The sequence below is a fragment of the Podarcis vaucheri genome, assembly GCF_965113315.1.
Source record: "Podarcis vaucheri genome assembly, chromosome: 1".
Taxonomy (NCBI): domain Eukaryota; kingdom Metazoa; phylum Chordata; class Lepidosauria; order Squamata; family Lacertidae; genus Podarcis; species Podarcis vaucheri.
In genome coordinates this window covers 119,885,116-119,910,737 of record NC_138759.1, presented here as the reverse complement: position 1 = coordinate 119,910,737, position 25,622 = coordinate 119,885,116, and the positions used below count along the sequence as shown (strand labels likewise).

The 25,622-nt window shown below is 43.2% G+C and overlaps 1 protein-coding gene across 1 annotated transcript in view; it reads right to left on the bottom strand.

Annotated features, from left to right (window-relative positions):
- The window catches only part of LOC309525014 (dynein axonemal heavy chain 11-like), a 227,395-nt gene that overhangs the window by 18,162 nt on the left and 183,611 nt on the right, over positions 1 to 25,622 (bottom strand). Inside the window, exons 59-68 of the mRNA XM_082210341.1 lie at positions 24,402 to 24,542; positions 24,133 to 24,303; positions 18,583 to 18,705; positions 18,280 to 18,473; positions 17,955 to 18,103; positions 14,127 to 14,254; positions 13,322 to 13,549; positions 11,941 to 12,132; positions 11,444 to 11,563; positions 3,847 to 4,089 (exon numbers count right to left, since the gene is read on the bottom strand). Coding sequence (XP_082066467.1) covers positions 3,847 to 4,089; positions 11,444 to 11,563; positions 11,941 to 12,132; positions 13,322 to 13,549; positions 14,127 to 14,254; positions 17,955 to 18,103; positions 18,280 to 18,473; positions 18,583 to 18,705; positions 24,133 to 24,303; positions 24,402 to 24,542 — 1,689 coding nt within the window. The remainder of the gene's footprint in view (positions 1 to 3,846; positions 4,090 to 11,443; positions 11,564 to 11,940; positions 12,133 to 13,321; positions 13,550 to 14,126; positions 14,255 to 17,954; positions 18,104 to 18,279; positions 18,474 to 18,582; positions 18,706 to 24,132; positions 24,304 to 24,401; positions 24,543 to 25,622) is intronic.

Below are 25,622 nucleotides of genomic sequence, written 5' to 3'. Positions count from 1 at the left end.
CGGCAAGTCCTAGACACTGTGGTTTAACCCACAGCGCCACCCACGTCCCTTTAAGCGGGCTTACTAATGAGTATACACAGAGGCCTAGTTTGTATGACATGATAAACTGAACTATGCCTTACTGGGACACTTGAACATGGTGGCATAGGGGATAGATGAATCTGTCAGTTTCATTTTCTGTCAGGTTTGATGAGTCCCTGAGCTACTGAAGGTAATGGGGCCCTTTCTATGTCCAGCTGTCCTTTGTCAACAACAAATTGTTGCTGTTTTGTGTTGAATATAAGGTATATGGTAATTTATGGATCTAATAGGTATCTAAAGCCATTTGCACATTAAAAAATATGTATTTTATCAAACTAATTGTTGAACTGAAATATAAGTATTGCACTTGGGCAAAAAAAATGAGAGGCACAAATACAAGATGGGTGACACCTGGCTTGAGAGGAGTACATGTGAAAAGGATCTAGGAGTCTTGGTTGACCACAAACTTGACATGAGCCAACAGTGTGACGTGGCAGCTAAAAAAGCCAATGCAGTTCTGGGCTGCATCAATAGGAGTATAGCATCTAGATCAAGGGAAGTAATAGTGCCACTGTATTCTGCTCTGGTCAGACCTCACCTGGAGTACTGTGTCCAGTTCTGGGCACCACAGTTCAAGAAGGACACTGACAAACTGGAACGTGTCCAGAGGAGGGCAACCAAAATGGTCAAAGGCCTGGAAACGATGCCTTATGAGGAACGGCTAAGGGAGCTGGGCATGTTTAGCCTGGAGAAGAGGAGGTTAAGGGGTGATATGATAGCCATGTTCAAATATATAAAAGGATGTCACATAGAGGATGGAGAAAGGTTGTTTTCTGCTGCTCCAGAGAAGCGGACACGGAGCAATGGATCCAAACTACAAGAAAGAAGATTCCACCTAAACATTAGGAAGAACTTCCTGACAGTAAGAACTGTTCGACAGTGGAATTTGCTGCCAAGGAGTGTGGTGGAGTCTCCTACTTTGGAGGTCTTTAAGCAGAGGCTTGACAACCATATGTCAGGAGTGCTCTGATGGTGTTTCCTGCTTGGCAGGGGGTTGGACTCGATGGCCCTTGTGGTCTCTTCCAATTCTACGATTCTATGATTCTAATTAAGTATATTAATAGTGAAATAATTATTAAGTTCTAACTGTATGTAGGTTTTATTTTATTTGTTTTTTATCTTATATTTTGGAAATGTACATCCAGTTTTCCCCCCTTTAAATTTTTTTGGGGTCCCCAAGGGAGTGGGGCCCTAAGCTATAGCTTGTTTTGCTTATACATAAAGCCAGCCATGGTGGTGCTTGCAACCTCCTTTACTAGCCCTTTTAGCTCAGCTAAATATGGCAGTGAAGCAAAGGTTTGGGCTTAGTGTGCCACCCGAATCCAGGCTCAAGGTTGAGCTTTCTCATCAATAAACATCATCTGAAGCCAAAAGACAAACTTTGGCTACAGCTTGTAGTTAAGGATATTGACAAGCTGGAATGTGTGAAGAGGAAGACCAAGATGGCCAAGGGTCTGGAAACCAAGCCTTACGAGGAATAGCTGAGGGAGCTGGGTTTCGCATGGAAAAGAGGAGACTGAGAGGAGATATGAGGGCCATCTTCAAATATCTCAAGGGCTGTCACATGGAAGATGGAGCAAGCCTGGTTTCTCCTGCTCTGGAAGGTAGGACCCAAACCAATGGCTTCAAGTTACAAGAAAGGAGATTCTGACTTAAGCATCAGGAAGAACTTTTTGAGAGCAAGAGCTGTTTGACAGTGGAACAGACTCATTCAATAGAGGCTTTTGAGCAGAAGACGCATGTCCGTCTATCATGGATGCTGTAGTTGAGATTCTTGCATTGCAGAGGGTTGGACTAGATTTATTTCAGCTGGGTCAAAGGCACAGTTTGGCACGCACACACACACACACACACACACACACACACACACACACACAGGCTGCAAGGCACCCAGGGCAAAACACCCGGCCAGTCTCTCTTCACCCCCACCCCCCCATAGCTACGGCTCTGGAAAGCTGCTGCGATTTCCTTCCTGGAAGCCTGCAGAATGGCAAATGTGGCCATTGCGTCTTATTTCTGAGCAAACATGTATAAGATTCTGCTATGTCATACGTTAAAAGCCCCAAGACTCTAAAGCATGGGTAGGCAACCTAAGGCCCACGGGCCGGATGCGGCCCAATCGCCTTCTCAATCCTGCCCGCGGACGGTCCAGGAATCAGCGTGTTTTTACATGAGTAGAATGTGTCCTTTTATTCAAAATGCACCTCTGGGTTATTTGTGGGGCCGGCCTGGTGTTTTTACATGAGTAGAATGGGTGCTTTTACTTAAAATGCATCTCTGGGTTATTTGTGAGGCATAGGAATTCATTCATTTCCACACACACACACCCCAAAATTATAGTCCGGCCCACCACATGGTCTGAGGGACAGTGGACCGGCCCCTGGCTGAAAAAGTTTGCTGACCCCTGCTCTAAAGGATGAATGAGCTAAAGACAAATGGGAGTAACTCTTTCTGTCTGGGAGAGCGCTTTGCCAGAATGTTCCCAGGGATGAATTGCTTACAATACACAAGAAGGTGACTGAAGCATAGTTGCAAAAATGTTCAGAAAGCATTTGGAGCTATGACCAGCTGGTTGTTATTCCACATTGCAGAACTCTGTCAATGGCTGTTGAGACCAAACTAATACTTGTGGGGGCTGGATCCAGACTACATTAATTGAATTAATTAAGTCCTATCGATTTCATTGGATGGGGCTTAAGTCATGACTAACTTATCCCACCAATTGTTTTTTTTTAAAGGAAACTGGGTGGTTTTTGTTTTGTTTACAAATTAATACTATAATTATACAGAACAATAACCTGTCCTCTATTTCAGGTAATCATACCAGGCTGGCCATAAACAGAAGCTGGTCTCTTTAGGATTTTTTTAGGGCTTAAAAAAAGCAAACATTGGGGTGTGTGTGTGTAATTTATGGGTCCCCATTCACTTCAGTGGCAGAATTCTGCTTTAGGGGTCGTCTCCAAAGCAGGCAGGGCAGAGGGGGGAGCCTGCAAGGAGGTGCTCTGAGCTTTCGCACAATGCTGGTTGTGCTGGGAAGTTCCATGCTTTTGCTGCAATGGCATCGCGATGAATTATCACAAGGGCCGCTGCTGCAAAAACCTAACTTGCTCAAGGCCTGTTTTGTGATATGATTGTGAGCAGCAGCTCTCTCTCTTTCTCCCCCCCCCTTCCCGGCCCTCATATCATTCCCTCCCCAGGCATTTTTATATATCTATGAATGCGACCTCCCGGGCAGGACTGGAACTTAGAGGGGAGGGGTGTTTTGTACTGAGTTGAATAGGATTCAGAATGCAGCAGTCTGATTGCTCCTAGAACAATAGGATCCAAAATGCAACAGTTTGATTGGCCCTAGAACAATAGGATTCAGAATGCAGGAGCCACCCAATCCAGCTCCAGGTGGAAGTGAATCCGCAACCTGATTGGCCTACAGGAGAATTCCGGAATTAGCCAATCATATGGGGCCCATTGTGTAAATAATGCATATAAAGTGGATACTTTGGGGGAACTTTCATTCTTGACTCCAAGTATATTTCACAGACTGAGTCCATGGGGTGGGGTAGTACCTTTAACCCTTTGTTCCCACTGTGCCAGAATCGGAATCCCCCTGCGGCAAGTTCCTGTTCCTTGTAGTGGAAGGGAAGTTCCCATAGGCTTGGGCAGATTCCCATTGGGACCACAGCAGGGACAAAGGATTAATACTCGACTCTGAGTATATTTCATTTATTTTTTCCAGGGGTGGGTTGGTGGTGTTGCTTAAAAACTCACCTTTTCTTCCACGGTCTGTGATGCTCCTTCCCCAGTGATGGAGTCTTGGGATTGTAGCTCAAGCAGAGAATGGAACAGGTTGTCTGAAGTCACTGTCAAGAATTCGATCTCTGCGTTGGGATGGAGCCCATAATGGACTGGGCTTTCGGGGGGAAGCATTTCATCAATATATTTGTGGTAACCTTGGTAATCCAGGTTCGAAGGCACGACAAAGCCAGGAGCAAGGGCCAGTTTCCGATCAAACTATATAAAAAAAGCCCAAACACACATTAATCATGCCCTGCTATCAAGTATAAGGAGCTTGCCTAGGTATAAATCAAATTGTTCTGTTTATGGAGTCATTGCTGAGAATGACAAGACTTTTATAACATTTTAGAAGATTGTTGAATGCTGATCTCATTTGCTCGATATTTTAATTAGCTCTTTTGTATCTCACAGGTGCTGACATTCCAGTGCATTTTGCTGAAACACAGGTTAGTCTCCTGTTAGCAAATAACAGAAAGGAAAATTTCATTTAGAACTAAAGAGATGAGGGGTTTTTTGCCCAAAAAAAGCAAAGAAAAAAAGAAAAATAAAAATGTTATTTCTTCCAAATTACAAAGTGCCGCTCTCTGGTGTAACATTATTATTCCACGTGGCAATTTTACTAAATGAAGCAATTTACAGGAGCATTTTAGAAAATGCCATCTTTTATTGAAATGAAAGCGTGTAATGGCATAAGGATTTTTAAAATAAAACAGGCAAGATTTCGTCTTTTAGACTATTACCAAAATACATGCATTGTCTATTTGACAAATCAATCTGCTCCCATAAAATAAAATAGAATTGCTGTTTCATAATAATGATTTCTGTTTCAAATGGCTTGCCGTGAGCCAAACAAGGTCTTTTATGGAACAGTATGACAATTGTTTAATGCACTGCCGAAGGTTCAGGAGTTCTGTTTCAGCGGCATCTCAAAATCCACTAAGCAAATATTTAGCACAAGCTCAAGTTTAAAAACAACAGGCACGTGGGAGGATATTTATTTATTTATGCCAGGTTGTATTGACTTGACATTCACAATGCTATTTGATGCTTTCGAAACGTTGCTGTGGGATGCTAAATTACGGCAGAGTCCCCACAGTTGTAAAATAATTATCAACCTGCCAAAATAACGCAGCAATGTGGGCAACAGCAGCAGCAGCAATGATAACAAGAAGGATAATGATAACAGGAAACGCTGGAACCTCAAAATAATGTGGGGTTCGTTGCTCAAAGATAATTTTCTCTAACCTTCCTTTCTGTGGTTCAGCATTTCAAATGGAAACAACCTGAAATCTTGAAAAATGAGACAGCATTGGGTTTGTGTGGGTTGAGAATAATTTTGGTGGCTTTCAGATGGAGGGTTAAATCCTAATGCCAGGCATGCTAATTAGGCATTCCTGACCTCCGCAAGGTATGCTTGGCGCGAGTCAATACCAATACTGAAAGTTGGTTGCTCAAACAAGAGAGAGGGTCTGTTGCAGGAGCAGCACAGATGACACAGTTCAAAGCAAGAAATGCAATACCATCATGGGAAGGTGGCAACTTGTCCTCTTCCAGTTTGAATCCCAAATCAGCTGTAGAGCAACCTAGGGGTTGCCCACACTTAGCTTTTGCACCACACTTTCTAAGCGTAGGTCCACTGCTCTTCCCAGGAAAAACAGCTCTTTAAAGCAGAATTGGAACAAATGGCAGTTCAGGTTTTATGCTGGAGAAGCGCCAGAGGCAAACAAAAAAGGGGATTGGGACAAAGAGCTTTAAAGTGTGGACCTGTGTCTTGAAACATGGCACAAAAGGAAGTATGGATGAGCCCATAGATGCACAAATTACAGGGGGTGGGGACAGAGCAGAGCTGTCTTTTCCATAGGGCTTAGTGGTGCGTTGCGCCAGGGTGTCAGCCTCTCATGGGCACCCCAGCAAGTGGGGGAGCTGCGCGGCTTTGCCAGTGGCTTCCCCTTTCCCTGCACGCCGCCAGCTGTGCCCCGGCAACCATAAGGCTGGTTGGAGTGCAGCTTCCCTCCCAAGCCTCTGCGGGGATCCCTCTCCTCCTGAGGAGGCTTGAGAGGGGCACATCGGCATGGGGGAGAGCTGCGCCCCCCCCAGATGGCTGGCAGTGCGCAGCTACGGCCACCCCAACACTATCTGTGGTAATTTGGGGGTGCTGGACAGATATTTGCACCCCGGCACCGCATCTGCTAAAGACGGCCCTGGGACAGAGAGTATGTCAGAACCGGTTCAGCTGCAGGTCAGCAGGTGAGCAGTAAAGTTTACTTTTTATTCAAGGAAACAGAACACAAACAGAGAAACTTTAAAGCAGCTGCCAGAACTGACCATCTGCGCCTCTCACTTCCCCCTAAATCTCCTCCCTGTCTGGCTGTTTCTCCAGCAATCTTAAACTCCGTTGGGGAGGGGACCCCTGCGCTCTCTGCTTTGCTACATGCCCTTGAAGACAAGGGAGGAGGCGAGCTGGATACAGTAGGACCGGCAGGCTCCTGTGAACCCGTTGAAGCCTCGGCCGCCCAGCACACCTCCTCCTCAGCTGCCTATCCTCCGTCTGCTTTCTGCCTCTTCTTCCTCTCTCTCACTCAAGCCTGTTGCTTGTTCAGCCTCCATCTGTTCTCCTGCCACCTCCATCCTCTGATGTGTCTTCTGTGTCCCACCACCATGTCCCTGGCTCAGAGCCTTCCTCTTCTGAGATTTTCCTAGAGGAAACCTAGAAGAACCTGCCACCATTTCTCCTCTTCTAGACAGTCGCAGACAGGGTATGGATTGGGGCATTGTATACTTACTTATTGTGACAGTCCCCTTAACTATTGCTTTTAGAAGGCTATGGGAGGACCATGATTTGTGGGGAGCCGGGGGCGTGGCTTTTGGATTTTATTAAGTCCCCTCACTTAAGGCTGAACCACGCTTCCTCTTGTCGTGCTGCTTTCTCCCCTGGGGAAAACAGCTTCTTGGTGGCTCAATTGGTGCAAACAGCAATCAGGTATTTTGCAGATGATTTAGAGTTAAAGAGTGGATTTTCCTTGGGGGAAAGGGGAAAGGGCAAGGGGGAAAGCCTAGAAAGTGTTCGTCAAGTGGGAAATGCTCAGATCTGAGCTTCCTAGGTCGAGCTGAAGCACTGGACCTCCCTTTAGCTGCGACGAGAAAACATTATTCTGTGGTGGACGTGCAGGATAACTAAAGCATTCTGGGAAATGATTTACAATGAGTTGAAAAAAAATGTTTAAAATTACATTTGTGAAAAACCAGAGGCTTTTTTTGTTAGGCATTTTAGGTACAGAGATTCCAAGGGAGCAGAAACGACTATTCATGTATGCGACAACAGCAGAGAGGATATTACGGGCCCAGAGATAGAAAGAAGATAAAGTTCCAACCAGAGAGGAATGGCTGATGAAGATGATGGACTAGGCTGAAATGGGGAAACTGACTGGAAAAATCAGAAACCAGGAAAAGAATTTTTTTCAAGAAGGAATGGGGGAAATTATAATGTACTTAAGAGAACACCGTAAACAACTAAAAACTTTGGCAGGATTTGAGTACTGCTTGTAATGTACGAAAAACTATGGGAAAATGGATTACCGGTATTTTATTTTTTTTAACAAATCAGAGAAAATAACATAAGCAGATGGGGAAAAAAAGATTGATAATGGACACCATGGAAAGGCGGAGAGAAGTCAAGGGATTCAGAGAACCCTAAATGAGGAAGTGAAGGATGTGTTTGAATTTAAATTTATTATGTAAAGCTTAATAAAAATATATTTTTTTAAAAAAGAAAACATTATTAATAAGGACCTGCCAAAATGGAGGACTTCTATTAAAGGGTTGTGCATTTTGGTTTTCATTCAAGTGTTTAAACTTCTCTGTTTCTAAAAAAAACCACTTATTTTTTAAAAGGATGAAATTAAAACAAAGTGTGTTAAAATCCCAAACTCATTGCTTCCAACTTTCATTCTGGCAGCTGATGCTTTCGGGAAAACTCTCAGGTTTATAACTTAGGCATATCTGCCACTGGAAGTGTTCTAACACATGAATGTCTTTCTTAAACAACCTGGCTTTAGAAAGGTGGCAGCATATGAATAATAAGGAACGTTCGGTAAATCTTAAGGATTATAATGGATATCGGATAAAGAAGCAGGTATATTGTGAAAGCAGGACTCCGATACACAAGGAAAGTAGTAGATAGGTAGCCGTGTCGGTCTGTCATAGTCAAAATAAAAAAAATTCCTTCCAGTAGCACCTTAAAGACCAACTAAGTTAGTTCTTGGTATGAGCTTTCGTGTGCATGCACACTTCTGTATCTGAAGAAGTGTGCATGCATCTGAAAGTGTGCATACACTGTATCTGAAGAAGTGTGCATGCACACGAAAGCTCATACCAAGAACTAACTTAGTTGGTCTTTAAGGTGCTACTGGAAGGAATTTTTTTTATTTTGACACAAGGAAAGGTGATAGCTGATACGATGCCCTACTTGTTAACAAATAGCTTTAAGAATTAGTCCAGGGGTCAGCAAGATTTACCTCGCCTGGGCCGGTTCACTCCAGCAGAGATCCCTCTCTGGGCCGGATCGCGAGTGTGTGTGCCCGCGATTTCTGGCATCTGCGTCTGTGCAGATGCAATTTCTGGTGCCGCGGAAGCGAGTCCCCATGCCGCGCAGGGACTTGCCAAGTGGCTGACTCGGTTTGGGGGTGGCTCATGGGCCGGTTAAACGACCCCCGTGGGCCACTTGTGGCCCATGGGCCTTAGGTTGCCAACCCCTGAATTAGTCTATACAGTGGTACCTCAGGTTAAGAACGTAATTCGCTCTGGAGGTCTGTTTTTAACCTGAAACTGTTCTTAACCTGAGGTACCACTTTAGCTAATGGGGCCTCCCGCTGCTGCCGCGCCACCGGAGCACTATTTCTGTTCTCATCCTGAAGCAAAGTTCTTAACCAGAGGTAATATTTCTGGGTTGGTGGAGTCTGTAACCTGAAGCGTATGTAACCTGAAGCGTATGTAACCCGAGGTACCACTGTATATCACCAGCAACAGATTGGTTGCTCCCTTGGACGTTTAGAAGAATGTGGTTTCTTCTTTTTTACCTAGTGATTCTGGAGTGGAAAATGGCAACACTGCTAAGCTTGCCTTGAGAACCCAAACAGACATAAGGTGTCCAGGTGTCCTGCTTGCCCTCTATTTGAAAGTGTTGTCTGTTTGAAATATAAATAGAAATTAGCACGTGCAAATTTCATGCAAATTTTGTCCCTTTCGGTGACGCAGTCCTTCATTTTTGGCAATGTGTAACTGGGCACTCATTTAGGCACAGCATCCAAGATGAAGGCACACGTCCATCTCCCCCCACCTCCAGCCCCAACCAGAGGGGTGTGTGCTTCAGAGTCACAGAAAAGATAAAAAGGGGTTGCAATATTTTCCAAAAATCCAGCATTTGGTGTTTTTAGAAAAAGTAACCATTTTATGAATAATTTTGAGGAGAAGCCAACATTGCATGAGTGGCCTTCCACGCAGTCAGTGGGATTTCCCCCCCCCCCCAGGGCAGCACATTTTAGGGGCACCTGGGGGTTACAAGTGGGAGGAGAGGAAGAGGAAATAATGATGATGATGATGATGATGATGATGATGATGATAATAATAATAATAATAATAATAATAATAATAATAATAATTTATTTATACCCCGCCCATCTGGCTGGGTCCCCCCAGCCACTCTGGGTGACTTCCAACAAAACACTAAAATACAATAACCTATTAAACATTAAAAGCTTCCCTAAACAGGGCTGCCTTCAGATTTCTTCTAAAAGTCTGGTAGTTGTTTTTCTCATTGACATCTGGTGGGAGGGCATTCCACAGGGTGGGTGCCACTACCGAGAAGGCCCTCTGCCTGGTTCCCTGTAACTTGGCTTCTTGCAGCAAGGGAACCCTACCGAGAAGGCCCTCGGTGCTGGACCTCAGTGTCCGGGCAGAATGATGGAGGTGGAGACGCTCCTTCAGGTATACTGGACTGAGGCCGTTTACTACTATTGCATAAGCAGAATAGGCACTATTGATCTCTCTCTCTCTCTCTCTCTCTCTCTCTCTCTCTCTCTCTCTCTCTCTCTCTTTCTCTCTCTCTGTGACAGTTGCAGGGCATAATTCTCAGAGTGATTTAACTATCAACGCCTCTTTCCAGGGAACTCTGCGAACTGTGAGGGTGGGGTGGAAATAGAGACATCTTAATAACTCCCAGCGACCTCCACAAACCGTGGTTCCCAAGATTCTTTGGGAGAAACCATGACTATACGAAGTGATGTGAGACTGCACATATACTGTGGCTAGGACATGTTTTGCTCTCATCACAGGTTTTCTTTCTTTTCTTTTCTTACCACCATAAACAAAAACAAGGGGCTAAGAATGAATATTTTTCACATCATTTTACAATAAATAAATGATCCAAATTATACATTTTCTTCTTCCTAGCAATGCCATGTAGACAATACATTGGATCAGAACCTTAGGGCCACGAGGCCAAGAAATGCAATTAGAGCATAAATTGTTCTCGATTAGAATAATGAAACAGAAGATTTTGATGCAATATTATCGAATGAAATTAATTGCCCCTGTCTTTGCAAGATTTGATCGAGAGATCGGGACTTTTTCTACCTTGAAAAAATGTAAGGCATCTTGCACAATAAAATTACCTGTCACCTTATCTGAGGTTGTGGAGGGGGGTGGCAATGTTTCTCCAGAATTTAAATCGAAGTCTGTTAATCCTCGGTGCTCGAAAGCAAAAGAAACTACAGTACAGAAATGAATCACCCCATCATAAGGTAGGTTAAAAAAAGAAAGAGTGCACTAATCTGAAGAGAAACCTGACTCCTAGACCTTGGTGCAAAAGCACGAAGTGATTCCATTTTTTAGGTTCAGAACAGTGATGCTTTGATTACTAGTCTCCAGCAAAGCTGAAACCTAAGAACTGATCAGTTGAGATGATAATTAATAATGACAATATCCCTTTATATGCTTGCTTCCATATAATAATGTAATTATGTCTCTGTGATCACAACGGAGCAATCAGCTGATCATTGCAGTTTGGAATTATGTGAACAAGGAAGAGCTAGGCATTCCTGGTTCATGTCCTGAGATATTATCTTGGGGGGGGGGGACACCAATGTTTAATTAATGGACAGCTCATAAAATGACCAGTCTAAAATACAGGGTTATTCCAGATGTTAGTATGAGTGCTACAATATATAGGTGAATGCTATGCTACAGTAGGAAAAGCTATTCTTTCACTACACAGTAAAATAAATGAATGGTAAACAAACATTGCAATGTAACTTTGCTTTCAGCGCCGGTGTAAAATTACAAAGCAGATTTGTTTTGAGTGTCAGATACTGCGAGGAACCTAAATTTGCACATTATCATCCTTGTTTGTCTACCGTCATAAATAAGGATGAGGAGGAAGATATTCTTTGATCAATGCAGTGATTAGCAAAGAGTATACTGTACATACTTTGGGGAGGGGAAAAAAGGATCTGCTTCCAGTAGGGGGAGCTCTAACTCAGGAAACGCATTGTGCAATTGCTAAAGCTCTTATTACCTGATAGGGTTGCATATATTCTTCCAGGTAAGTACAGCACAGCCGCCTATCCCAATCGTCTGTAATATGACCGCCATACATAATCTCTCCAAACAAGTAACGTAGATCTTCCCAGGGTACCTGAGGACCAATAAGGTGGGGATTTTTTTTCTTTTCTTTAAACATACTCAAGATGTTAAAGCGAGGAATCAAGAAGGCACACAAACCAAACTGCGAAGGCAGAAAGCAGACTTGAGTTAGTGGCACAACTGCCTTCCTCAGCGAAGACCAAATCCGTCTCAGTCACCAGATTCAGAGCAGTATGTCACGAAACTGCCAGCATTCTGTTTGCCACGCTCACGGAAGGCATACGATGTGCTAATTGTCATTAAAAACAACATTGCAACATAGACAATAACCACCTGAGCACTGCATATGTGCAGGGGGACAGGAGTTCAAGCACAGCGCGTTAACCAAAGGGATGATTATTAAGTGGGTTTGATTAAATGCCACCCTACCTGTGAGTTCCCTTCTAGGTAATTGTACAGAACATGGACCGAAATTGTAAGGTCCCCGTTGTTGAAAGGGTATTTCCTGTTCCAGCCCTGAGGTCCGAATTTCCGCCGCTCAGCCACACAGGCATGGAAATAGCAGAGTGGAAAGAGAATCGCCTTAAATTCCTGCTCACGGGTACACTGGTCAAGAATGTTCTGTACAAAATAAAGCAGATGAATGTTTCTTCTTCCCCACCTCTTCTGAAAGAGACCCTGTGTCAGGGCATAGACAACACATTTCTGACAGTTGAAAGAACGGACCTGAATGACTTAACTGACAGAGGACAGGCACAAAATATTTGCTCTTTTAGTTTATAGATCATGGCATTTTCTCTCTCTCTCTCTCTCTCACACACACACACACACAGCAACTATTTCATTCTTTCCCAAAAAGCCTACTTAAATGTTAACATGGGAGCACAAAATATATCTAAGGAAATCTCTTCAACCCTGAAAACCCTTAAAAAGAAGAACAGCCATTTCAGAAAAATAAATTCAGCAATTGGTACAGTTATAACAAAATCTATAAGTCAGCTATCCTGTTCTAACATCTCAAGGAAATGCCAGTTAGCTGCTGGTATTGACTCAAGTGTGCGTTGCATTGTTTGGCTTATCTATACGTTGATATTTTAATGCCAAAAGAAAATAATAATAACAATGATAATAAAGTTTATTTATACCCCATCCTCCCCAGCCAAGACCGGGCTCAGGGCGGCTAACACCAGATATAAAACAATTGATTGAAATACAACTTAAAAAACAAGATTAAAATACAACATTTAAATGCAGCTTCATTTCAGCAGAAACTCAAAAACTTTTCTGGGGATGAAAACGTCAAGTCTTCACCAAGGCTAACTATCTAGACTGGTCCTACGTGGGCCAGAAAAAAGCCAGGGAAGTCACCAAGTAGGAAAACAAGTTTTATTTCTTCATATAGTTTTCATGGTCGGATATTTTCAGTCAAGATCTCTACTGTGAATTCAAATAAACTATGTCAAGCTTGTGCTACAGTCTCAGCAACATAGTACCAGTAATTTACAAAACATTGCACAAAATAGTATGCCCCACTCTGCCATTTGCAAGGAATAATTTTTCAAAAGCAGTTTAGACCAATGGCAGTACTTAGCTGCACACAGTAGGGATATGCATGCATTTATGCCAGAGAACTATTTTTGTAAATAAATTTGTCAATCTAGGTTTTCTCACACTATTGAGGAGAGTGAGGGTATGCTCCATTTTATAATCTGCAGCAGCTCTCTTCAACAACCATGTGGTTTCAAAATAATATGTTTAATAATCTATTTTTTTTGTGTGGCTGATCCATTCAAGTGATATTTTTACTTGCCTGGTCAAAATTATCCAATGCAGCGTGAAGATTAGCCAGCATCCCGGTTGGTGGCTCATTGGTTATTTTAATAGAGTTTTCCAAGATTCCCTGTGGAATTACATGCTCTTTGGGGGTGGGGGCAGGTTCAACACTCATATAAACACGATAGGCTGAGTGACTTCCTTCACTGTGCTTCTCCAGTAATTCCTCTAATGTGTCAAGCCACTTTGCAACAAGATGAATATTCTACAGGGAAGAAGAATAGAGGCTTCCCAGTGAGCTATTGATTTGAAATATGAAACATTTTATTGATAACGAGCCAAACAAAGCAGTTTGCCGTAGCACAATATTTTGAGGGTGCTAAAAAAAATGAAAGAAACCCACCCCACCACAAGACCTCAAATCCGTCTATTTAACAGAATAATGACCGCAATCTTCACTGTTTGTCTCTATTCATCTGATTATAAAGAGTAACAATACATTCTTCTACACGTATATTAACTAAGGGAGTGTATATATATATAAAAGATGATTATAAATTAGTAAATCAGATAGGGAATGTTAGAGAAAGTATCTCGATAACTCTCCCTGCCACACAAAGCAGTTGCTGCAGTTGCTCATATTTTAATACTGAAATTAATATAGGCTATGCAAATATACACACCTAAAGGTTAAGTGATAAGTTCCCTCCCCACCCATGCGCCCTTGTTTGGAGAAGAGCGTTAAGAGGAAGCTGCTACAATCTGAGCTGTGCATACATTATTTTTAAACCAACGGACAGCACTATATTGCTAAATCGGTGCAATGAAGGGATTAGACTTACTTGGAGGATAACCCAGTGGCCTTCTTTCGATGCCTTTTCCAGGGCCATCTCAGCTATGGTCTCTTGCCCTTGACCCAGAGACACGTTCTGAAGCTTCCCCGAATCAATGGTAAAGCCAAGCTTGCTCCCTAAACAGAACAATACAGCCCCAGGAAATGTGAGAGAGCATGTGCTTTTTGGGGAAAAAAATATTATGTTGCACAGAGGAGAATGTAACTAAACCCCCACCGCTTATTCTAAGATGCTCTCTGTGTGCGTGTGCACACACAGTCCTCTTGCAATCCATGCTTCCCACAACCCACAGGAGTGTTTCCGAACGAGTTCAATTGGTGGCAGATTGCATCCTGCACTGTCTCTCGCTTCTTCTATATTAACGCCACAATTTTCAAATTACTAAACGTCAGAAGGCTCAACCTTTCGCTTGTTGCTGGACACAGTAACATGATGACACGATTATACAAGATGTTTATTATTATTATTATTATTATTATTATTATTATTATTATTATTATTACCATCTGACTGGGTGGCTCCCAACAAAATATTAAAAAACACAATAAAACATCAACCATTAAAAACTTCCCTGAACTGATGGCTGCCTTCAGAAGTCTTCTAAAAGTCAAATAGTTGTTTATTGGTTGGACATCTGATTGGCGGCCAGTTCACAGGTGGGTGCCACTACCGAGAAGGCCCTCTGCCTGGTTCCCTGTAACCTCACTTCTCGCAGGGAGGGAACCACCAGAAGGCCCTCGGCGCTGGACCTCAGTTTCCGGACTGAATGATGGGGATGGAGACACTCCTTCAGATATCACTTTGAGAAAGAGCAGGGTCCATAGTGCAGTGATTTACATGCAAAAAGGTCTGAGGTTCAGTCCCTGGTTCCTCTCAGGCTGGGAAAGTCCCTCTTGCCCGAGACTGCAGAGGGTTGTAGCCTGAGTAAACCTCATGATGCCCTTCAGAGACCATTGGAATACAACTCCTCATTTTGCCTGATCATTGGTCATGGTGGCTGGAGCCCAGAAATCTCTGAAGTAGATAATACTTCAACAGACCAATGGCCAGCCTTAGTATAAGGCAACTCCTTAGGCTTCATAAGGATTTCAAAAAGTACATATGTGTTGCCTTCTCCAACACACTGAAGTGAGGGCATGTTCCTATGGATACAAGATCACTGTGTGCACAGTGAAAACCATGGAAATAAATGGTGTTAATGTACAAGGCCACACTTATATGTTCTGCATGGCAAATTTAAATATCGACGTCTACCTAACATTGCAATCCTATACATGCCTCCTTAGAAATAAGCCCCATTGTGGTCACCGGGTCACTAAGATAAGTGCCTAAATTACGCAAAACTAAAATCAAGGAAGGTATCCTGTCCGTACAAAACTGCATTATAGGTAAAGGAAAGCAAATTTAGTGCAAACATCAAATATTTTAATGTGCTTTTTTAAAAAAAAATACAAATAAATGTTAAAATATAAACCATAAACACTACCCATAACAAACACAGCATTTGCCTTCTGTAGGTGATTGGCACAAAGACATAACTTGTGCACCTTTGAAAGTGCAAACCAGCACTGACAAGACACCAGGTTTATGCCGGTACAAATCTCTGCTATGCTATTGCATCCTTCCAGAACGAGTCATGAGCAGATGGTAGCCTATTACCATTAGCACCAGCATTTTTAAAAGATATAAATGGAAACCGTGTAGCTTCAAATGCTGCCAGTGTCAGGTGACAAAGGCAAGGCTGCCCGCTTTGCAAAGACAGCTTTTAGGGTGCGTCCCAGCCGCAGGATATCTTCATGCTGGCTGCCAGGAGGATTATCATCAATTTCTGCTGCAATACCTTGACACCCATATGGTTGGATAAGAAGGGTTTCCTCCCCCCCCCCCAACTATGCTTTTTAAAAAAAGAAGATCAGGTCTCAAAAGTTCATTACATAGGAGCAATGCTGTCACCCTTATTCAGGCATAGGCAAACTCAGCCCTCCAGGTGTTTTGGGACTACAATTCTTATCATCCCTGACCACTGGTCCTGTTAGCTAGGGATGATGGGAGTTGTAGTCCCAAAACATCTGGAGTGCCGAGTTTGCCCTTATTGATGCTGATAGCTCCTTGAAAGATGCTCCCCTCCATATTCCCCTCCAGTCTGAATCTGACACTTTACACCCAAATCAGCTTTCCATCGAGATGGGAGAATCTGACCATTTCGGTTTCTCTCATTTCTCCAGTATTCAGTTATTCACATTCTCAACCCCGGGTGGCAAGATTTTTTTATTTTTAGTCCTCAAGTGCCGTTTAGTGCACATTTATCCTTACATACATGTCTGCATGCAATTTCGCCTAACAACACACAGGTTATTGTAAAGCAATTTCCCCCAGATATTATTATTTATTTTACCGTATTTTTCGCTCTATAACACGCACCCGACCATAACACACACGTAGTTTTTAGAGGAGGAAAATCCGTAGGCATGCCACCCATAGGCATTTCCTCCATAACATGCACAGACATTTCCCCTTACTTTCTAGGAGGGAAAAAGTGAGTGTTATGGTGCAAAAAATACGGTATTTATCAGTTACATTGAGATGCTACCTTTATCTTCCAAGAAACTTAGGGTGGTGCATGGGGTGCCATGGGGGGGGGGGAATTTTTGAGGTGTGGGCTGGATGCCATCTGGGGGTCAAAGGTCCCCCAAATTTTCAAGGAGGGGGCTGGGCCTTCTCAATATTCTGTGGCAATGTGAGCACAGCATGTGTGCTGAAATATACTCGGAGTCGGGAGTGGATTTCATGCTCTTTATTCAGGTCATAGTGGTGAGGAGGAATGGAAGTTCCCCCAGAATGTCTGCCTTATATACATTATTTACACAATGCGCCCCACGTGATTGGCTAATTCCAGGATTCTCCTGTAGGCCAATCAGGTTGCGGCTTCCCTTCCACCTGGAGCTGGATTGGGTGGCTCCTGTGGACCAATCAGACTGCTGCATTCTGGATCCTATTGTTCTAGGGCCAATCAGACTGCTGCATTCTGAATCCTATTGTTCTAGGGCCAATCAGACTGCTGCATTCTGGATCCTATTATTCTAGGACCAATCAGACTGCTGCATTCTGAATCCTATTGTTCTAGGACCAATCAGACTGCTGCATTCTGGATCCGATTGTTCTAGGACCAACCAGACTGCTGCCTTTTGGATCCTATTGAACTCAGTACATAACATGCGCACACTGCAGAACCTGTTCACATAAATTGTGCGGCTCCGTCTCCATCAATGGCAGAAGCAAGCTGACATGCCTGATGGAGCAACATGGTTCTCCTCACCATTTCATCCTCACACCATTTCATCCTCACAGCGACCCTATGAGGTAGGTTAGGCTAAGAGATGGTGCCTGGGCCAAGGTCACCCACTGAGCTTCATGGACAAGTGGGGATTCGAGATCCCAGAGAGCTGGGACTGGCCATGGCTCTGTCCCAGTAAATATATCCCCCACTCCATAAAACCATTGCAGGAGTGCTGGAGGCAGCAGTAGTGGCGCATAGCTAGTGTTGGGGTAAATGCAGAAAGTCTCAGTTTGGTACCCGCTGTCTCTAGGTAAGGCTAGGAAACAGTTCTTGCTTGAAACCCTGGAGTGCTAGCCAACGAGGACAATGCTGAGCTAGATGGACTCAGCGGTCGGACTCAGTACAAGGCAACTTCCTATGTTCCTACACTGTTACGAAAGTTTGCTTTTCTGTGGTGCTGCTGTAACAGAGCCAGTAGTCCCAGGTTCTCATGCAGCAATAAAGATGTTCGCTTAACAAATGAAAATAAACAGCCTTACCTAAAGATTCCACATCTTTCAGGGGGTCAACTCCGGGAGATAGAATGAAAATTATTGGCAAAGCAGGCCCGCTCTCTTGAAACAATTTTGCAAAGTCAGTCTTACGTCCCTCCGCATATTTGCTCCCAAGTTTCTCCTCAACGAAGTTCCTGCAATGAGGAGTTGCAGCTAATCATGCCTCGGGGGAAAACAGCATTTCCAAGCTATAAAGAAAGACATTCTCTCAACAGCACAGAATTCATCATGTCTTGCTTTTGCTCGAAATCAAGCCCAGCCCACAGATCTGCTCCTAATGCATTCTAACAGTTAGTCTACATAATCCAACCTGACAGCGTAAGTCATCCGATCTGGCCTCAAGGCTCTCATCATAATCAGTTTCTGGAGGGAACTTTTGGTCTTCCATTCTTGTGGAAACTTCTCTTTCTCGGGACATTCTGACTCCACTACTTTTTTCCATCGCTTTGGAGATCCTTCTATGTCTTTATCCAAGCCACGAAATTCATCCATGAAGCTCATTGTCTAAATGAGAGCCAAACGCACTGAGTGTTTTTGTAAAAACACTTTGGATGGCAAAGCTCCCCCACCCTTCAAAATATGCAAAATATTTTGAGTTGCATGCATACTGCACCTTTATTGCGCTCCAGGTGGAATTGGAGAGGAAATCCAGAGGGCTGTTATAACCGTGGTCAATATTAAATCTCAGAAGGAAATCTAGGTCGCGGGCATCAATCTCCTTATTCATAAGCAAGAGCTAAAAGCAAATAATGAGGAAAGTTTTTGGGTTTTTTTAAAGTCAGAGAAAATGTCAGGGGCGGGGAGGCCAGTTTAAAATGGACGTGAAACTTCTCAAGTATCTTCAAACATCTCAGAAGTGTGCTATGTACTATATTTTATCTATGTTGCTTAACTGTTTCCATGCTGAGAAAAGTACCATATAAAATTGGCCTCAGATACAACATTATTCACATCTTTAGTCCTTGTGTGGTTGATTTTTTTTTTTTAATGAATAGCTGATGTACAATGGTAAGGCTAGCACGGAGAACAGGAAAGAGTATTAATCCTTTGTCCCTGCTGTGGTCCCAATGGGAATCTGCCCAAGCCTATGGAAACTTCCCTTCCACTACAAATAATAGGCACTTGCCGCAGGGGGTTTCTGATTTTGCCACAGTGGGAACAAAGGGTTAAAGGTACTACCCCACCCCACCCCACCCCATGGCCTCAGTCTGTGACATATACAGTGGTGCCCCGCAAGACGAATGCCTCGCAAGACGAAAAACCCGCTAGACGAAAGGGTTTTCCGTTTTTCGATGTGCTTCGCAAGACGAATTTCCCTATGGGCTTGCTTTGCAAAACGAAAAAGTCTTGCGAGTCTTGCGATTTTTTCCGCTCCCCCCTTTTTCTAAGCCGCTAAGCTGCTAATAGCCTTTTAGCCGCTAAGCCGCTAAGCCTTTAATAGCCGCTAAACCGCTAAACCGCTAATAGCGCTAATCCGCTAATCGGGTTGCTTCGCAAGACGAAAAAACCGCTAGACGAAGAGACTCGCGGAACGGATTAATTTCGTCTTGCGAGGCACCACTGTACTCGGAGTCAAGAGTGGATTTCATGCTCTTTATTCAGCTCATAGTGGTGAGGAGGAATGGAAGTTCCCCCAGAATGTCTGCTTTATATACATTATTTACACAATGGGCCCCACGTGATTGGCTAATTCCGGGATTCTCCTCTAGGCCAATCAGGTTGCAGATTCCTTTCCACCTGGAGCTGGATTGGGTGGCTCCTGTGGACCAATCAGACTGCTGCATTCTGGATCCTATTGTTTAGGACCAATCAGACTGCTGCATTCTGGATCCTATTATTCTAGGACCAACCAGACGGCTGCATTCTGAATCCCATTGTTCTAGGACCAATCAGACTGCTGCCTTTTGGATCCTATTCAACTCAGTACATAACACCCTGGTTTTTCCCCACCCTGGGTCATTTATTTTTAAAAATACCAGTCTTGCAAGAAGACGTGGCTGATTTCTAGCATGATCCTGAGAGGATGGAATAGAAAACAGAGGTAAAGCAGGATTGCATTATCGTTCGGGCAAAGGCTTATTTTAAAGATCAGGTGATGTAAGGAATTTATGAGAAGATAGGTGAGGGGATAGTGTTGACTCGTAAGCCTGTGGGTTAAGAATTTAAAAAGAACTCTGCAGGATCAAGCCAAGGTTAATCTAGTCCAGCCAACTGTTTTCACAGTGGCTAGCCAGATGTCAATGGGAAGCCCATAAAAAGCAGGACATCCCGTATTTTTCACTCTATAAGACGCACCAGACCACAAGACACACCTAGTTTTGGGAGGAGAAAAACAAGAAAAAAATATTCTGAATCCCAGAAGCCAGAACAGCAAGAGGGATCGCTGCGCAGTGAAAGCAGCAATCCCTCTTGCTGTTCTGGCTTCTGGGATAGCTGTGCAGCCTGCATTCGCTCCATAAGACGCACACACATTTCCCCTTACTTTTTAGGAAGGAAAAAGTGAGTCTTATAGAGCAAAAAATACGGTAATTAGCACCCAGCACTCTCCCCACTTGTACTATCCATTATTACCACATCCCTACATCTTGTGGGAGTGGACACCATAGTCTAACTATGCTTTGGGTGAAGAAGCGCCTCCTTTCATCCATCCGGAATCTCCCAACATTCAGATTCATTGGATAATCCTGAGTTCTAGTATCACGAGAAAAAGCAGGAGAAAAACATGCTTTCGCCTACTTTCTCTACATAATGCATAATTTTACGAACCAACATCCTTTGGTTGACTTTTTTTTTGCTAAATTGGAAAGTCCCATTTGTTCCGAGCCTTCCTCACAGCGGAGTTGTTCCAGACCCGTGATAATTTTGCTTGCATTTTCCCATTCGGCAAGATCATCCTTGAGATACAGTGAGAGGAGCAGTACCCAGTCTTCCTAGTGTGGCCACATTATAGACCAGGCATAGGCAAACACGGCCCTCCAGATGTTTTGGGACTACAACTCCCATCATCCCTAGCTAACAGGACCAGTGGTCAGGGGTGATGGCAATTGTAGTCTCAAAACATCTGGAGGGCCGAGTTTGTCTATGCCTGTTATAGACTGATGAACTGTATTGAGAGTATAGAAGAAGGGATGATGGAGAATCCTTGTAAATATGCTGGGATATAGGTAAGGCATCTGTAAAGAAAAAGAGCCTTTCTTATTGGACCTCACCGGCTAAAGCCAATGTGACGCTTTGGGGTACTATAAAAAGGACAGAAAGACAGGTTGTACAATGACAATATAGGTATTATTATAGCTCAGCCAAGCTCTAGGTGTGGAGAATATTATTCATTAGGCCCAATATATTTCAAATAAAATCTTCTTCAGTGTTACAAAATATATTTTGTGCCCTACACCACCTAAATCTTTTTTTGCAATGTGATTTGAGAGTATCTGGGGAGCTACAGAGCATGGAGCGTTTTGTCTTTACAGTGCCAAGGATGATCCAATTTGAAAATAATAATAATAATAATAATAATAATAATAATAATAATAATAATAATAATGACATTATGCATCTAGAGGTCTCCAGTTCTCTCTAATCATTTAGAGGATTCTTCTAAGTTTGCATTGGTGCTTTCTCGCTTTATCTTCTGTATTTATAGCTCAGGTCCAGTCATGTTCAATAACTTTCTTTTCTTTTCCTTTTCTGACTGCAGCATTTTGGAGAATTATTCAAAGCAAGCAAAAGTTTCTGGTGGCAACTCTCCATTATTACAAAGCAAGACCAGCCTCCTAAATGCTCTTCGGTGGTTTGTTCATTTTCAAAAAGTGCTCCATGAAAGGGCAACATCATTTCTGCATCAACATTTGCAACGTACTTTTGGAACGTGTTGAGGAGAGTCAAAGTAGCTGCACAAATGCCAGCAATCAAAATGGAAAACGAACGGGACGCGATGATTGGCTGCTGAGTGCAGCTGCCCTTTGAAACAAATGGAATGGGGATATGGAAGGGGCACAGGGGCATTTATGACGAATTTTATTGTTCCCGGGAAAAGCAAGCAAGACTTCCGCAGCTACTTCTGAATAGGAGATGCTTCGCTTTTCAAATGCACCAGATTACACACTGCTTCAAAAAGGAAAAAGAAGAGGAGGAAGAAAAACAGTCGCAGGGAGGAGGATCCTCTTGGGAATGCCTTACAAGAGCTTTATTTCCTTCAAACAAATTAGACTATTCAGAGTACTGTTGCTTTCATCTCCGTCTTCAAATCTATCATGACACAAGCCATTTGCGGGAAGGGCTGTGGTGGTTGGTACAAAAGGTGTACACTGAGCATGGGTGAGGGAGATGCTGTTTCTTAAAAAAAAAAAAAAAACACCAGTCGTTTCCTTTAAAATGTTTTGAGGGGAGAGGGAAAGCTGGAGAGAAAGAATGAGACATAAACAGCAAATATTTTGTGAGCAGTAAACACTGAATATTTGAGTGGCCTTGAAGGAATTTCAGCAAAAGCTCCTTTCTAGCGTTAATCTCAGGGTTCTAAAGGGACTCTCTCTCGAGACAGCTTTATTATCCCAGGCACACAGATAAGCGTGTTTAAATTATTATTATTTTTAAAGGAAGGCACCCTTGTCATTATAGGACTGCAGTTAAATCTATCTGAGGAAGTGGGGAGCACTTCTTAGATTGTGATACCTTGCCGGCATTTTCTAATACTTCCTACTGTTTTGTTGGGATGCAAAGAAACCCTGCTAAAACCCAGCAAAGGATTTTAAGGGCAGCATCTTTTTCTTCAGCTTGTAACATCTCTTCTATAACAATACAGAGTTGCGGCTAAGTGTAATAACAAGAGGGTGACACAATAGATCCTGGTAAGCTAAAAAGGGAAGTATTTTTTAGGTTCCCCACCAACTTTCCAGCTCTTTCACCCCCATTTCTTCTTCGTGTAACAGAAGTGCCATCTGTTCCTAACCTTAACATGGCATGTGTTTGATTTATATTCAGTATTAGATAATAGAAGGGGGAAAGATTATAGCATGATCTAAGGCATCTATGAGCATTAGCTAGCTCTCTGGTCCAAAGATAAATAATACGCAATAAAAGGGCTGGGATCAGCTGCCTCCATGCTACAGAAAAATATATATGGAAAGCAGGTCCAAATTTATTCAGTGCACAACAATAGCAGATGCGGCATGGCCAAAAAGAAGGAGGCATTATACTTGCTAACTTGCAAAAGTTCTCGGTGTTGCATAACTCTGATTCTGCGAGCCCCATGGAGGTGAGGTATAGCTATGCTGATGTGCACCTAAATCTCATAAATGTGTTTACTGTTAGTGAGCTCAATTTTTTTTTTGGGGGGGGGGACTCTGCATGCATGGTGAAGGAATAAAACTTTGGTCAAGAGACCAGGGCCCATGATAGAACTAAGTCTGAATAGCAGCCTTGAGCATAAAAAAGCATTTTACTGTCCAAAGTGTGTGAGAAGCAGAAATGCTGACAGGTACCTTAGTTAAGGTAGGTCAATGCATCAGTGTGAAGGAGATAGAAGATTTGTTGCCCTGTATGGCTAGCAGTGCTGGGTAATCTTCACAAGACACCCTACACCAGGGGTGGGCAACCTAAGGCCCGGGGGCCTGCCAATCACCTTCTCAATCCGGCCTGTGGACGGTCTGGGAATCAGCATGTTTTTACATGAGTAGAATGTGTCCTTTTATTTAAAACGCATCTCTGGGTTATTTGTGGGGCCTGCCTGGTGTTTTTACACGAGTAGAATGTGTGCTTTTATTTAAAATGCATCTCTGGGTTATTTGTGGGGCATAGGAATTTGTTCACCCCTGCCAAAAGAAGTCCGGCCCACCACATGGTCTGAGGGACGGCGGACCGTCCCATGGCTGAAAAAGGTTGCTGACCCCTGCCCTACACTCTTAAAAGGCTTGGGATCAGGTTGACACCTGAAACATTGAAATACATTCCAAAATAGCCATGTGCACCAGGGATGGGGAAACGGGGCCCTCCAGAAGCAGCTGGACTACAAAACCCATGACCACCATCCATGCTAGCTGGGTTGATGGGACTTGGAGGACAACAACATTTAGAGGACCACAGGTCCATCCCTTCATCTCCGCATGGACGACAGTGGCTCTAACTTCTTTTATTGTCTGCACGCTGCCAAAGGAAACCAGCCTACCTGGAAAGCTACTTGGGCCGTGACAGTAAGCTTGTCTCTCTCAAATAGCCCGCGACTGATATAAATAAAAGTAGAGTAGGTTACACAGTCGATCAGGTTGTTGACCCTCTCTTTCACATTGTTGGAAGGTTCTGCTCGTTGCACCGCTTTGTGAAATACGACATTAAATGCCTGTGAGGGGAGACAGACAAGCTTGTAAGCCAATAGTGATGCTAGATTAAAACAGCGGCACAAAAAAACAACATATTGATTTCTTCCTGAATAGTAACCTTGAGTGAGAACTGATACATTGGATTGATTTTCTTCAGCTCATCCATGAGGAAGTAGAGAAGCGAGGCTCTTGCTGCTACTGGGCGGTAATGTTCACGGGCCTCGTTGATCTTGACTTCATTGATGTTGGCTTCCATAACCTGGAACATACAACCAGTTGGTTGTAATTAAAAAAAACACACCCACCCCAAAACCCTACAAATCATCAGATAGTTAATACGATGAACTCGCCAGTACTGAGTAGGGGACAAGTATGAAGGCAAGGGGTGTAGCTGGCACCCCAGAATTCTGAACAATGAGTGATATTATTTTCTACTGCACTCCTTTGAACCTATAGGTTACAAACAACTGACTGGGTGGCGTTTAGAAGACAAGAGAAATAGAGTACCATTTTTCAGAGTACTGTCCAAGGTAGAAGAGAACATAGTGGAAGTAAAGGATTTTGGTATGAGCAAAGAATTAATGGAGTTATTTGAGAGAGCAACACATGTGGAGAAACGTGTCTAGAGAACCTCTGTATGAGAATCTGTTGGGAAGGAAGAAGACAGGGAAGGGGGAGGGAGGGAGCTAGTAGTAAGTCTTACTAGGTTAGACTCTCCAAGTATCCCAGTTTTCCAGCTACAGTCCCGGATTTAGAGAAGCCATCCCAGTTTCTGATTTTATCTCGGAATATCCCGCTTTTCTTTAAGACAGCCTTTCTCAACCTGTGGGTCCCCAGATGTTGTTGGACTACAACTCCCATCACCCCCAGCTAGCAAGGACAGAGCTCAGGGATGATGGGAGTTGTAGTCCAACAACGTCTGGGGACCCACAGGATGAGAACCGCTGCTTTAGGACGTTCCTATTTCGATCAGATAAATGTTGGAAGATATGGTAGGACGTCCCTATTTTCATCAGAAAAATTATGGTGGGTATGAAGTTATGCAACTCCCAAGCCAAGGAGATAAGTAACTATACAAATTTTAGAAGACATCTAAAGGCAGCCTTGTATAGGGAAGTTTTTTAAAGTTTAATGTTTTATTATGTTTCTGTATATGTTGGAAGCAACCCAGTCATATGGGTAGGGTATTATTATTATTATTATTATTATTATTATTATTATTAAAGGAGGCCCAAGTTCCAATTTAGACCAGCTGATACTATGTCCTTAGAGGTGATAGGGAAGTACAAGGTTGGACTTATAATATTTATTTTGCTCACATAAAAGCAAATTCCTTGGG